This window comes from Vicugna pacos, chromosome 5, assembly GCF_048564905.1.
Source record: "Vicugna pacos chromosome 5, VicPac4, whole genome shotgun sequence".
NCBI lineage: Eukaryota > Metazoa > Chordata > Mammalia > Artiodactyla > Camelidae > Vicugna > Vicugna pacos.
The window spans coordinates 58142210-58158311 of NC_132991.1; the positions used below are offsets into that span (position 1 = coordinate 58142210).

A 16102-nucleotide genomic window follows, 5' to 3' on the forward strand; every position below is an offset into this window, starting at 1 on the left:
CATTTTGAAGTAGGGTTCCTTTTGGATATATGCCCAGGAGCAGGATTCCTGGGTCATATGGTAAGTCTATTCCTAGTCTTTTGAGGAATCTCCATACTGTTTTCCACAGTGGCTGTACCAAACTGCATTCCCACCAACAGTGTAGGAGGGTTCCCTTTTCTCCACAGCCTCTCCAGCATTTGTCATTTGTGGATTTTTGAATGATGGCCATTCTGACTGGTGTGAGGTGATACCTCATTGTAGTTTAGATTTGCATTTCTCTGATAATTAGTGATATTGAGCATTTTTTCCTGTGCCTATTGATCGTTTGTATTTCTTGGAGAATTGCTTGTTTAGGTCTTCTGCCCATTTTTGGATTGGGTTGTTTGTTTTTTTCTTATTAAGTTGTGTGAGCTGCTTATATATTCTGGAGATAAGCCTTTGTTGGTTTCATTTACAAAAATTTTCTCCCATTCCGTAGGTTGTCATTTTGTTTTACTTATGGTTTCCTTTACTGTACAGAAGCTTGTAAGTTTCATCAGGTCCCATTTGTTTATTCTTGCTTTTATTTCTATTGCTTGGGTAGACTGTTCTAGGAGAACATTTTTGAGATGTATGTCAGATAATGTTTTGCCTATATTTTCTTCTAGGAGGTTTATTGTATCTTGTCTTCCGTTTAAGTCTTTGATCCATTTTGAGTTTATTTTTGTGTATGGTGTAAGGGAGTGTTCTAGCTTCATGGCTTTATGTGCTGCTGTCCAGTTTTCCCAACACCATTTGCTGAAGAGACTGTCTTTATTCCATTGTATATTCTTGCCTCCTTTGTTGAAGATGACCAAAAGTTTGTGGGTTCATTTCTGGGCTCTCTATTCTGTTCCATTGGTCTATATATGTCTGTTTTTGTACCAATACTATGCTGTTTTGATTACTGTAGCTCTATAGTATTGACTGAAGTCTGGGAGAGTTATTCCTCCAGCCTCTTTCTTTCTCTTCAGTAATGCTTTGGCAATTCTAGGTCTTTGGTGGTTCCATATAAATTTTATTATGATTTGTTCTAGTTCTGTGAAATATGTCCTGGGTAATTGGATAGGGATTGCATTAAATCTGTAGATTGCCTTGGGCAGTGTGACCATTTTAACAATATTGATTCTTCCCATCCAAGAGCATGGGATATCTTTCCATTTTTTAAAGTCTTCTTTAATTTCCTTCATCAGTGGTTTATAGTTTTCTGTGTATAATTCTTTCACCTCAGTTAGACTTATTCCTAAGTATTTTATTCCTTTGGGTGCTATTTTAAAGGGGATTATTTCTTTACTTTCTTTTTCTGTTGATTCATCATTAGTGTAAAGAAATGCGACTGATCTTTGAACGTTTATCTTGTAACCTGCTGCCTTGCTGAGTTCTTCGATCAGCTCTAGTAGTTTTTGTGTGGACCTTTTAGGGTCTTCTATATATAGTAACATGTTGTTGGCATATAGTGACACTTTTACCTCTTCTTTTCCAATTTGGATCCCTTTTATTTCTCATTCTTGCCTGATTGCTGTGGCTAGGACTTCCAAGACTTTGTTGACTAGGAGTGGTGATAGTGGGCATCCTTGTCTTTTCCCAGATTTTAGTGGGAAGCTTTTGAATTTTTCACCGTTGAGTACTATGCTGGCTGTAGGTTTGTCATACATAGCTTTTACGATGTTGAGATATGTTCCCTCTATACCCACTTTGGTGAGAGTTTTTATCATAAATGGGTGTTGAATTTTATCAAATGCTTTTTCTGCATCTGTTGAGATGATCATGTGGTCATTTAAAGTTATTTTAAAATATTGGCTGTATTCCCTGTACTATACCCTCTGCTGTATCTTTGTAGTTTATTTCTTTTATACATAGTAGTTTGTACCTCTTAATCCGCTACCCTTATTTTCCCTTTCTCTCTTCCCTCTCCCCACTGGTAACAAGTAGTTTGTTCTCTACATCTGTGAATCTGTTTTGCTATATTCATTCATTTGTTTTGTTGTTTAGATTCTACATATAAATGAAATCATACAGTATTTGTCTTTCTCAGTCTGACTGATTTCACTAAGCACAGTACTCTCTAGGTCCATCCGTGTTGTTGCAAATGGCAAACTTTCTTTTTTATGGTAAGGTAATATCCTTTGTATGTATGTGTGTATATAAATATATAAAAACACCCATAAAATATACCTGTGTACACACACACACACACCACGTTTTCTTTATCCATTCATCTGTTCATGGACACTTAAGGTTACTTCATTATCTTGGCTATTGTAAATAACACTGCTTGAACATTGGGGTCCATGTATCTTTTTGAATTAGAGTTTCCTCTGGGTATATGCCCAGAAATGGGATTGCTGGATCATTTGATAAGTCTATTTTTAGTTTTTTTTTGAGGAATTTCCATACTGTTTTCCACTGTGGCTGCACTGAACAACATTCCCAAGAACAGTGTAGGAGGGTTCCCTTCTTTCCACACCCTCTCCAGCACTTAACATTTGTGCACTTTTTAGTGATGGCCACTCTGACTGATGTGAGATGATACCTCATTGTAGTTTTGATTTGCTTTTCTCTAATAGTTAATGATATTGTGCATATTTTCATGTGCCTATTGGCCATCTGTATGTCATTGGAGAAGTGTCTGTTTAGGTGTTCTACCCATGTTTTGGTGGGGTTGTTTGTTTTTCTGTTACTGAGTTGTATGAACTGTTTGTATATTCTGAAAGTTAAGCCCTTATCAATTGTATTGTTTGTGAATGTTTTCTCCCAGTTTGTAGTTTGTCTGTTCGTTCTGTTTATGGTTTCCTTTGTTGTGCAAAAGCTTATGTTTAATTAGGTCCCATTTGTTTATTTTTTGCTTTTATTTCATTTTATTGGATTTTGACTCCGTATTTCTTCTCTGATACTTATTATTTCCTTTTTAAAAAATTTTTGCTTATTTGGGCTTTGTTCTTTTTCTGATTCCTTCAGTTGGTGGATTAGGTTGTTTTTTTTTTGAGATTTTTCTTACTGTTTCAGGTAGGTCTGTATCGCTACAAATTTCTCTCATAGAACTCTTTTTGCTATATCCCATAGATTTTGGAAAGTTGTATTTTTATTTTCATTTGTCTCAAGATATTTTCTAATTTTCTCTTTGATTTCTTCATGTTGTTTAGTCTCCACATGTTCGTGTTTTTCCCGATTTTTCTTCCTGTAATTGATTTCTAGTTTCATACTGTTGTGATCAGGAAATATACTTGATATAATTTCTCTTCTCTTAAATTTTTGAGACTTGTTTTACAGTGTAGCATGTGATCTATCTGGAGAATGTTCTGTATAAAGAATGTGTATTTTGCTGTTTTTGGATGAAATGTCCTGTAGGTGTATCTATTAAGTGCAGCTGGTGTAATGTGTTATTTAAGACTACTATTTCTTTATTGATTTTTTGAATGATCTTTCCATTGGTGTAAGTGAGATTTTAAAGTCCCATACCATTATTGTATTATTGGTCTTTTTTTTTTTAATTGAAGTATAGTTGTTTTACAATGATGTATTGTATTAATTGTATTATTGTTAATTTCTCCCTTTATATCTGTTAATACTTGCTTTGTATATTTAGGTGCTTCTGTGTTAGGTGCATATATATTAATGAGTGTTACACCCTCTTTTTGTATGATCCCTTTATTATTATATGATTTTCTTCCTTGTTTTTGTTATAGATTTTGTTTTAACTTATTTTGTTTGATATGAATATTGTTACCCCAGCTTTCTTGTTATTTGCATGAAATATCTTTTTCCATCTCTTTGCTTTCAGTTTATGTATGTCTTTAGCTCTGAAGTGAGTCTCTTGTAAGCAACATAGATGGGTCTTGCTTTTTATCCAGTCAGCCACCCTGTGTCTTTTAATTGAAGTGTTTAGTCTATTAACATTTAAAGTAATTATTTATAACTTTGTACTTATTGTCATCTTGTTACTTGTGTTCTGGTTTTTATAGTTCTTCTCTGTTCTTTCCTTTTTCTTCCCTTGTGGTTTGATGCTTTTCTTTAGTGGTATGCTTGTATTCCTTTCTCTCCAGTTTTTGTATATCTGTTTTAGGTTTTTGGTTTTATGGTTACCATGCAGTTCATGTATGTTGACCTGTAATTATACCTACTTTTTCTAAACTGGTAGTAATTTGAGACACATTCTGAAAGATCTACATTTTTTTTTTACTCCCTTATCCCACATTTTGTGTTTTTTTTTTAACATTTTTTATTGATTTATAATCATTTTACAATGTTGTGTCAAATTCCAGTGTTCAGCACAATTTTTCAGTCATTCATGGACATATACACACTCATTGTCACATTTTTTTCTCTGTGAGTTATCATAACATTTTGTGTATATTTCCCTGTGCTATACAGTGTAATCTTGTTTATCTATTCTACAATTTTGAAATCCCAGTCTATCCCTTCCCACCCTCCACCCCCCTGGTAACCACAAGTCTGTATTCTCTGTCTGTGAGTCTATTTCTGTCCTGTATTTACGCTTTGTTTTTGTTTGTTTGTTTGTTTTTGTTTTTTAGATTCCACATATGAGCGATCTCATATGGTATTTTTCTTTCTCTTTCTGGGTTACTTGACTTAGAATGACATTCTCCAGGAGCATCCATGTTGCTGCAAACGGCATTATGTTGTCGGTTTTTATGGCTGAGTAGTATTCCATTGTATAAATATACCACATCTTCTTTATCCAGTCACCTGTTGATGAACATTTAGGCTGTTTCTATGTTTTGGCTATTGTAAATAGTGCTGCTATGAACATTGGGGTGCAGGTGTCATCCTGAAGTAGGGTTCCTTCTGGATACAAGCCCAGGAGTGGGATTCCTGGGTCATATGGTAAGTCTATTCCTAGTCTTTTGAGGAATCTCCACACTGTTTTCCATAGTGGCTGCACCAAACTGCATTCCCACCAGCAGTTTAGGAGGGTTCCCTTTTCTCCACAGCCTCTCCAGCATTTGTCATTTGTGGATTTTTGAATGACGGCCATTCTGACTGGTGTGAGGTGATACCTCATTGTAGTTTTTGATCTGCAAAGTCCATAAAGAAAGATAAAGAAGGACATTTTATAATGATTAAAGGAGTGATACAAGATGAGGATATTACACTCGTTAATATATATGCACCCAATATAGGAGCACCGAAGTACATACAAAAATTACTAACAGAGATAAAGGGGGATATTGATGGGAATACAATCATAGTTGGAGATTTTAACACTGCGTTAACATCACTAGACAGATCTTCCAGACAGAAAATAAACAAGGCAACAGAGAAATTAAATACTACAATAGAAAAACTAGATTTGGTGGATATTTTCAGAGCATTACACCCCCCAAAAATAGGATATACATTCTTTTCAAGTGCACACATTTTGTGTTTTTGATGTCATATTTTACATCTTCATTTTAATCCCTTAACTTTGTTTTAGGTTTAGTTGATTTTACAGTTTTCTTGTTTTTAATCTTTGTACTAGTGTATTTAAGTAGTTGATCACAGCCTTTACTATATATTTGCCTTTAATAGTGAGATTTTACCTTTCCTATGGATTCTTTCTTGTTTTAGTCTTTTCTTTTTCTCAGAGAAGACCCTTTAACATATCTTTTAGGGTCAGTTTAGTAAACTTAGTTTTTATTTGTCTGAGAAGTTTTTTATCTTTCCTTCAATTCTAAGTGATAAACTTGCTGGGTAGTGTATCCTAGGATGAAAGTTTTCCCCCTTCATCACTTTAAAGTATATCATACCCTTCTGGCTTGCAAAGTTTCTGCAGAAAAATCAACTGATAGCCTTATGGGGGTTCCCTTGTATATGATTGTTTTTTTCTTGCTGCCTGTAGAATTCTCTCTTTATCTTTAACCATTACCATTTTAATTATGATAGGTTTTGGTATGAGTCTCTTTGGGTTCATTTTGTTTGGGACTCTGTGTGTTTTCTGTACCTAGATATCTCTTTCCTTCTTCAGGTTCTGGAAGGTTTCAGTCATAATTTCATCAAATATGTTTTTGACTCCTTTTTCTCTTCTCCTTCTGGGACCCCTATAATACAAATGTCGGTATGCTTAATGTTATCCCAGAGGTCCTTTAAACTCTTCGCATTTTTTAAAATTTTTCTTTTTGCTGTTCTGATTGGGTTATTTTCAGTATTCTGTCTTCCAGATCACTTATGTGTTCTGCTGTATCATCTGGTCTTCTCGCTTTGTTCATCTATTCTTGTCCCTAGTTCAGTTAGCATTCTTCTTACTAATGTTTTGAACTCTTTATTTGGTAAATTATTTACCTGTCATTACTTATTTTTTTCCAGAGGCTTTCTCTTGTTCTTTCATTTGATAAAATTCCTCTGTCTTCTCATTTTGTTTAGCTTTCTTTGGTTTTATGTAATTAGATGAAACAGTTACTTATCTCAGTCTTGTGGGGGTGTCCTCATGTGGGAGTATCCCTGTACAGTCTGTGTGTACCAAGTGCCTTTGATGCAAGAGCTGGATTTTACGTGATCAGGAGTCACATCTTCCTCCAGGATGTGCTGGCAGCTTTCACCTTAGTTGGAGGTGGAGCTAGAGATGGAGAGGCTAGAGCCAGAACTAGGTGTGAGTTGGAGTTTCTCCTTTGCTCAGTGGCCAACACCACTGTGTTGGGGATGGGATCAGGTCCCAAGTTGCTGGACTAGAAGGCCTTTAGATCAGGTTCAAGCTGGCTTTGTTCCCTCTCTGTGCTCCCAGCATTGGCATGCTCACCCCAGAGGGAAGCTGGAGGAAGTGGGGCTGGAATAGGCACTTGGCATGGGTTGGGGCATGGGCTGGGGTAGTCCTGGCGCCAGTCAACAATTCCGGACTGCTCCTCATCTGCTATCTCCAGGAGCATTAGCAATGGCTGCCTTCATCCCTGCTCAGATGCCGCATCAGTCCTGAACTGGCTTCACCTCCTATAACTGTGCACCCTCCTTGGCCAGGGCAGTCCTTGACCTGATGTGTAGATATGCTGCAGAGCAAGAGGGGCTAGGGCAGATGCTTGGTGTGCCTCAGCTGGTGCATGTGCCATGGCTGTTCTGGTACCAGAGATCCAGATTGCCCCAGTCCATTGCCTTTGCAGGTGTCAGGAATGATTGCCCCTTCCCCGTTTGGATGCCACACCAGGCCCAAGCCAGCTGCATTCCCTGTAACTCTGTGCTTCCTTCGGCTGTGGCAGCCCTTGTCCCAGGGTGGAGCTGTGCCACAGAACAACCCAGGCCAGAGTGGGTCCTCAGCTCAGCCAGGGTGTGTGGAAACAGCCCAGAGACCCGGGTAGTTTCAGTCTGCTTCCTCTGCCTTATTTCAGGAGGAAGGAAGCATGTACACATTCTTCGTGAGTGGAGTCTAGATTTCTTATAGCCCCACTGTCAGTCCCACTGGTTTTCAAACCAGCTAAAGGGACCCACTCGTCTTCCTGGTGTTGGACCCCAATAAGTGGTTGGAATCACTCACTCCCCAGGGAGGATCTCTGAGCCTGTGTAATCTACCCCCTTCTGTGCTCCCTCCCAGAAGAGGAGGAGGATTACACAGGCTTGCTTCTCTTCCTCTTCTGCCCGATTTCACATGCATCTTTCTTACAGCTTTGACTGTATAAGAGTCTTATTGCCCATCTGCAGTTTGTTTTCAGTAAGAATTGCTCCATGTGTAGATGTATTTTTGATGTGTTAGTGGGGAGAAATAAGTTGCACATTCTCCTACTCTGCCATCTAGATCCCACCCCTTAACTTTTTGGTTAAATAACTTCACAAGTTAAAAATAACCTGTTTGTTAGATTATCCTGTTTTGCATATTTGTTGTTGTTCAGAAGATGAAATTAAACCAGGTAATTAGGTATTATTTCAGATAAGAATTTTAATTGAATATTCTATGTAGCCTTATACCACCTATATATTTTAAAGTACAGAATAAGCATCATCCCCAGGTAGTTTGAGTATCATCATATTTCTTAAGATACTGCATTCTAATAAGCCCATGTTTCTCTGCAGTGATAGGAATAAGATTATTCTTGTTTAGATCACATAGAGGTCATACTTAGCAGGTCATTCCTGTTAGAAATAGAAGAGTCAAGAGATCAGAATTCCTTGCAAAGTTAAGCCTTCTTTGGGTTCCCAGAGTTTGAGGAGGACTAGCCTTCAGTGATAAAAAGGGTTAATTACTGATTGTATGTGGATTTGAAGATCTGTGAAGTTCTTCCACATCTAAATACTATCCTCTTATCTGCCAACAGGTACAACTGTAACGGTTTTGCGATTGTTTAAGAATCTACCTGTAAGAAAGCAGTTTTACTCAACTGCTAAAAAATGTAAAGATGAAATAAAAAAGGTCCAAGATCTCCTTATAAGCTATGGTATAATTAAGCCTGATGTAAGGATTGTTTTTGTACATAACAAGGTAAGCATTATCGTAGTTTCTATAAGATTTTTGGTATATTGTATAATAAGGGGATATTGTATTTTATCTAAATCAGTTAGATATATAAAGTCTTCTTTCAAAAATCTGTTCTCATTAGTTTAGTTTTTTTTTTATTATATAAAGAGTATCTTTAGTTTGTTACCTCATATCTATATGAAATCTGAACCTTTTATTTCTTAATTTCTGAGATAGGTGATTCCACCAAGAGACTTTTCCATCCAAGAAACATTTGAATGCTTCCTAAATATGAAGATAAATAAGTCTTGTTCTTTTCCTTAAGGGAGTTCACAATTTAGTAGCATTTTTCACCTTCTATTCCAAACTGTTCTCCTTTGGAAGAGTTTTTTGTTTGTTTTTCAGAGAAACACCAACCTCATTTCTTTCCATTTTTCAAAGCAGGGTAGATAAGGAATTCCTCTTGTTGCCTGATGAATCTTAGGGGAAAGAAATATTTATGTATTTTGATTATTTTGTTTTTCATAAAAATCACATGTACACTAAAATATATAATGTAAGGAGAGCAGAACCACACAATAAAAGTATGGAAACCTGATAGGGGATAGGGAGTTAACATTTATTGAGGGCATACACAATGCCAGGACTTACACTAGGTGCATTGAACTCCTATAATCCACAGCAGCAACCAAGTGAGATGGACATTATATCCATTTTCACTTGTCCTCTGAACTGAGCTCAGAGAGGTTAAATACTTTGCTCAGTGTTGCACAGCTAGTAAATTGTTGAGATGGGATTTGAAACTTTACATGCTTACAGAGTGTAGTTTCTCGACACTCTTTTGTCTTATCTTCCAATTTTAATACTACATTACATTCATATAGTTCTTTTCCAGGTTTCAGAGCACTTACAATAACTTTGTAAGTTAGACAGCATTATCTGTTTTTATGGGGAAATTGAAACTCAGAATGATCAAAGGAGTTATTTTTCTCTTTTACTGTAAGTAATACTACTAAGGTCAGAACTCTTTTTCATCCAGTTTTCTTTCTATTCCTTGTCTTTTTTTACTTGTTATTAAGAAGATTACATATTAAACCCATTTATGATGGAATATTTACGATCAAAATCTTTGGGCATCTTAAAAAATAAAAAAGAAAGGAAAACATTAAGAATAGTCAGCCACCTGTTCCTGCTGGCACAGAGCAAAACCAAATGATACCTTGAGATCCCTTCCAACTCTATCATGCTAGGATTCCTAGGATGTTGATGGATGGAGGCTCATCCTGCTAATATAAATAACCCTATGACCTCTTGATCCAAAGGACATTTAGTAATTAAAAATTGAATGTACCAGAGTTAAGAAAAGATCAAGGACAGAAGAAACAATGATCTGGAAGGGAAAACAGATGGGAAAAGGTAAAACATGACGATAGGAACTACATTTTTATAGAAGAAAAATGACTAAAACTAAAGAGAAAAGTTTTGAGTAAGAGAAAACATAATAGAAGAATAAAACAAGATTATCGCTTCGTTTAATAGAAATGAGTATTTAAAGTCAAATATGCATCTTCTTCATTGTAGGCATTTTCTTTTGAAAATTCAAAGTAGTATTTTGTAATACATTGTATTTTATTACTTTTGGAGGATACCGTCTCTGAACTTACATTGAGCAAACACGGTTCTCTCAGTGGCCTTTAGTAATTTCAGATGCATTCATATCCTGGAGAGTGTACTGGAGAGTGTTGTACTGTGGGAGTAATGTAAGATTATAGAAAGTCTTAGAGTAAAATTAAGTATTAGCTGTTATTACACACGGAAATCATGGACTAAATAATAGTTTCAAGCTTTTTTCCTTTAGTATAAATTATTTTTTCACTCTTTCATTTCTTAATAGGGCTGTTGTACCTCATACGTTAAAATATATTGTCAAACTTCCTAAAATAGCATTGACACATTGTCATAAATCTCTTTGAACATTGAGTCCTGCTGTCCTCTTATAAACATGCTTATGTTTGTCACTCTTTATGTGCTTTTCTGAAGAATATTTTTGCCTTTGCTTAAAATTTAAACATAGCAATATTGTGAAATTTTTTTCTGCATTAGAAACAAACAATCATATTACACATTATATGAGAAGTACTATTGCTATTTTGACATCTTGGATTAGATAGTGTTCCCTCTTTTTATGAAGGTTTAACCTGCCAAGACATTCTTTGAATACTGATAATGTTGATGTTCTTGCCAGTATGGTTATGTTAGAAAGAGGTATTTTTCTTCTTTCATCACCATGTTCCTTGAAAGCATATTGAATAATGAGACAGCCAAAGGGAAATAATTTACAAGTGGATTCAGTGACTTTACTTAAAGTAGATTTTATTTGGAGAAATGCTAGAGCCATTCCTTAGATGAGCACTATAGTCTTCAGCTTTAGTTTTAATAACTGAATCCCTGTAAGGTCCTGCTGTATTTATAAAGTATATATTTATCATTTATAAAGTAGCTGTTTCCCAGAATTAGAAGTTTTTCTCAATGTGATAATATCTGAAACCAATTTAATAGTATTAGCTCTCTCATATGTACTTGAGTAATTTTGTAGACTGCTAGTTCAGTACATAATGTTAAATATATGATTTCAAATAAGGGATATTTTCATACTTCATACTTGCTGATTTTTGTGAATATTTTCTTTTTCCTAAAATATTATTTGTTGTTTTAAAGATTGTTTTGGATGTAATTCTGTCCTAATAATTAGATGCCCACTGGTATTTCAAAAGCTGGATTGAATATTACTGAATTAAGAAGCTAAGAAGGCCTTACCTGTTAAAAAAGAGAGAAGTAATTTAAGGAATGATTTTCCACCTACCTCACCTCCATGTGACATAAACGTCAAGGCTTATTGGAATCAGTTTATTCATTTTTGAGATCTGGAAGAATGATGACACAGCAGTGAAGAGTTGACTGTCTCTGGTTTCAATCAATCAGGAAGAGTTAGGGCCTTAGCCAGAAACAGAAACCCAGAAAACTGGCCATGGAGATTGGGTAGTGAGTGTGGTGGCTCCCTCTCTTGACCTAGTTTTCTGGGTCTCTAAGAAAGTACTCTTTTGTGGTGGTGGTGGCTGAGGATTTGAGGTTCAGGATAACCAAGGATGAGAGAGAAGGGACACATTTGTGGGATTATAAACTGAAGATAAATAAGTGGTAGTTTATAATCTGTATGCCCTATGTTCATGGTATTCTCTTTGTTCATTTTATTCTACTTTACATCTTTTAGCCTTTTACTCACATAGTTTTGAATGCCCCAGTTTTTTTCACCTGTGCTGTGAGGAATCAAGGAAAAGTCTTCTGCCCACAATTGGACCAGTGTTAAGGGTCACCCCCCTATCCCATTCCAGTCAGGGTTGTGGAGGTAGTATTGTTAAGGAAAAATTCCAATTCAGGACTGTGGTTCAAATGCCCCTTCCTTATGAAGAAATTCTAGTTTTAACCTTGAAAATTTGGGTGGGTTTGTTTTTATTTCATTTTAATTAATGAAGGTGGACATTCCTTCAGGTATATTTTGAGGTTATCTTGGGGCTGATTATCAATCATGATTGGTTAGTTTTTTTTTTTCCTACTTGCAAATTAATGATAATTTTTAAAATGGTTCTCATGTTTTTGTTATTGTTATATTAGTTTCTTTTACTTTTTACCTGATTTCTATGAATATTATATAGAAAAGATGAGAGACATATATAAGGCATATTTTAGTTTAGTAGATTTCTGATTTTGATGTTTGTCCACACTATTAAAAGTCTTTGAAGTCTTCCCCTAGTCCCCAGCAAGATTTAGTTATTCCTCAGCTCTTCCCATATCATTTTCTGCATATTTGTCATTTTTGCATTGTTGGAGATGCCTGCATTCTCTCTCCCTTCTCAACAGCCTCTTGTGGGAGGGAGGGCAGCTTCTGACTTATCTGCATTCCCCTAATGCTCACTTACTGCATAGCACAGAGTAGAATACTAAATTAAGTAGTGCTAAAATCAAAGTATGTAACTTACAAAGCACCAGTTTGAACACTGGCTTCTTTCAAAACTTCCTCTTAATATTATTTTATAAAATGAATCTTTTTTTTGAGGATTCATCCTTTTAGATTTCCCAGTGACTTCTTAGATTTTTATGGAGTATTTTCTCACTTGTATTTATATATGCTATTCTAGTCTATTTTCTTTCCTGGCAGCTAAGTTCCTGATATGTCGTCATTAGAACTAGTTAGGAGATAAAGACTGCATGGATGGGGCAATGGAAGGAAAAACTTGACAGGGACATAGTCTCTAAGAGCCATCAATTTAATATATTTTGTTTCTACTACTTAGTTAAATAGAACCATGTAATTATTTCTTTACAGAGCCTCTAAGCAAATACATTTAAATACTTACTATTTATCCTAATACATTTCTCTACTCGAACACAGTGGATTCCTCTTCTGATTACTAATACCCAGAAAATTCTGCACAAATCTAGTTTTTTGAGCTCAGGCCAATAAAAATTGACCAAATGGTCTCTAAGGCCCTTTTCAACTCTGAAACACTTTAATTTTAAAGGATGTCTCCATATATCTTGAGCAATTCTGTTTCTTCTTACCAACGTGGAACTTCACATTTCCATCATTTAGAAGTTTAACGAGATGTTTCATATATCAAATCATAAACTAATAGGAATTATAAGGATTTCTGGATCTTTGCATCTTAGAAGGACATTGAAAAATCTCTTTTGTCCTGCCACAAATCTTTCAGTACTTTTATTCCTGTCCCTTCCCATTTTATCTTCATGTGACCCCGAGAGTTTGAATGGATTGCCCAGTAACTTAAATGTTGACTATAGCAGTGGATGGACTAAAGTTCAGATGTTAATTTCAAATGTGGTTCTTTGCTATAATTTCTTCACAGCTACTAGAATCAGTCACCCCTCGGTATCCATAGGGAATGGGTTCTGCATCCACTGATAGGGAAGGCCCACTATACAGAGCTTTGAGTGTGTGCCCTAGAGCAATTATGTGATTGCCTTAGACACTGAAAGAGCTTACAGTGTGAGTAAGGAGGTAAGATGTGAAAGTGTATGAACATTTAAACAGATGAAAAGAATAATATAATCTTGTTGATTGTTGAATGATATTGATAAATTTATGGAAATTGAGGGAAAGATTACTTTGGTGTAGAATAGTCAAGGAAGACTTCATGGTGGCTATGTTTTGATCTGGGTCATTGTATGGATGTTTAACAAGTGCCTATGCTGGGCTGGAGTGGATGCTGAGCTATATCAGTGTGTGGAACTAGTTCTAGCATCCATAAACAAAAGTTCTTACTTACTCTGAACAGATAAAACATCTCTCTGTAATGTTCAGAGAACTTATTTACAACTCTGATTTGCCTAAGGCCTAAGAGCTTCATGGAAGTAAACTTAAATCCTCTTGACAGTTGGGATTCAAACCTGTACTAAATATCAGAGTCAGGAGAAGCTGAACAGAATCTTTGGGAAAAAAATCCCTGTGAGTGAGGGAAGGTATCAGATATGGACAGAAAGTAAGACTTCTCCCGAGGTTTTCACTGATAGGCACCAGATGAGAGCCCAGAACAGTGGAGTGTAAGACCAGCCCTCCATAGATGTCCATTGGTAGGTATCAGTAGGGAGCCTTTGCTCTCAGAACAGGACCACCACTCTTTCCTTCATGCCTCTATCTCAGGTGTAAGATGGGATTCCCAGAACTTGTAATCTTGGCAAAACTCCTCTAGCCTTCCCCTTAAAAGTCAGAGTTTTGCATCTGCTCATTGCTTTGGGACCATTAGTTCCAATCTCATCATGTTTTTATTACTGTTAATGTCAATCATTACAAGAATCCTGTGTCTCTCAAACCGTCCCTTATCACCCTGCACTCTTTTTCACATATGAATCATTGCTTTTTTTAACTGTCTCTCACACATCCCCATCTCCTGAAATGCTCCATTTCATGGTCAGTCATAGGTAAAATCTCCTGTGTCAGCCTTTTCTTTGATCACCTTCTTGCTCTAGATGAAATCTGGCTCTGCCTAAAGACTCTGTATCTGTTGCAGCCCCTTCACGTGGTAACTGATCTCTCTCACCTGTTCTTCATTTCATTGTGCCTCATTGCAATTTCCAGACCTTTCTCCTTTCCATCTAAAAATCATAGTCAGCTTTGAATTTAATGTCTTTAGACTCTTAGTCACTTTCACTCTGGTGATTTCTGAGTCCACAGAGATAGTCCTTTCCAGCTTCTCAGATCTTTTAGTTCCTTTCCTCTAGTGATTTTATTCTCCATCCTACATCAGTCATTAATTCCAGTGACTATACCATAGGCCTTGCCATTGCCAAAAATTGTGCCTCCTCCATAATTTCACTCTCTGACCATCACTTCCTATCTTTCAGCAATCCTTAGACTTTCCTCATTCTGTGATCTATTGATTCTACTGCTTTTTAACTGTTTGTTATCCCTAATTTCCTGAGATCTCTCCTTACACTGCTAAAATTACAGGGTCTGTAATTATCATTGTTTCCTTGGGCACTCTCTCAGCTTTCTTGCTTCTCTCTCACTTAACTGTACTTGTTTGACTAACTAAACCCTGGTTAAATCGAGCTCTTTGTCTTCCTGGTACCTGTACTAGTACAGCTGAACATAGCTGGAAGAAAACACATTCCCATTCCAAACAGTATCACTTGAAATTCATGATCACTAATCTTAGTGCTGCCTGGTAGTCAGTCATACAGCGTATCTCTAGGCTATTTTCTCTCCTGGTCTCTTATATCAGTGCTTTAAACAAACTTTAATGTGCATATAAATCACCTGGGGAATCTTGTTAAATGTGCAGATTCTGATTCAGTAGGTCAGGGAGGGCCTGAGAGTCTATATTTCCAACAAGTCTCCAAGTGGTGTGGTTGCTGCTGGACCATGATCCACATATTCGGCTGCAAAGTCCCAAAGGGCTGTTTCATCTGTTCCCTTCTAATTTAAGTCCTTCTTTCCTGTATATACTTTTACCTGGTCATGCATCCAATTTTAGTGACAAAACTGAGGGAATCAAGAGAAAACTTTCACAAACTATCCCCATGTCTGCTGTTGTACCCATATTTTCAACCTTCCCCTCTGTTACTGTAGATGTACTCCTCATGTTTCTAGCCAAGGCCGATTCTTTCACTTGGGCAAAACTTCTTATAAGTTTTCATTGTCTTTAGTTACTTTCCTTGCACTCTCTCTTGAACTCGTTCCAGTTAGACTTTCTCTCTCTACCACTCTACCAAAACTACTTTTATCAAGATCACCATTGACGTTCAGATTTCTAAATCTTGTAGTCACTTCTCAGTCCTTATCTAACTTAGCATTTGCCACAGTTGATCTTCCCATCCTTGAAACACTTTTTCACTTGTCTTCTAGGGCAACACACTTCCTTGGTTTTTTCCCCTACCTTTCTACTATTTGTTACCAGTTTTCTAGTTTTACCTCATATCCTAGCTTGTAAACATTTGATGTTCCATGGCTCAATTCTGGAATTTACTCTCTTTTATATGTGTATTTATTTTATTGATGTGCTTATGCAGTCTCATGCCTTTAGATATCATTTATACCCTAATGACTCCTAAATTTTTATCTCCATTCTACAACTCTCCCCTGAACTCCAAACTCAGATCCAACTACCACTCCAAATCGCTCTTTGGGTATTTGGTAATAGGCTCTTC

General features: G+C 36.3%; 1 protein-coding gene and 1 long non-coding RNA gene across 7 annotated transcripts in view; one reads left to right on the plus strand and one right to left on the minus strand.

The window, feature by feature from the left end:
- The window catches only part of PMS1 (PMS1 homolog 1, mismatch repair system component), a 90552-nt gene that overhangs the window by 26244 nt on the left and 48206 nt on the right, over positions 1 to 16102 (plus strand). For all 6 annotated transcript variants that reach the window (XM_072961303.1, XM_072961307.1, XM_072961306.1 and 3 more), the window contains one exon: positions 8238 to 8401. In XM_072961303.1, coding sequence (XP_072817404.1) covers positions 8238 to 8401 — 164 coding nt within the window. The remainder of the gene's footprint in view (positions 1 to 8237; positions 8402 to 16102) is intronic.
- Positions 4051 to 10249, minus strand: LOC140696429 (uncharacterized). The gene is made up of 3 exons (XR_012072752.1): positions 10042 to 10249; positions 8795 to 8856; positions 4051 to 5036 (listed from the first exon to the last, which is right to left on the minus strand). It is a non-coding gene; the product is annotated as an uncharacterized lncRNA (long non-coding RNA).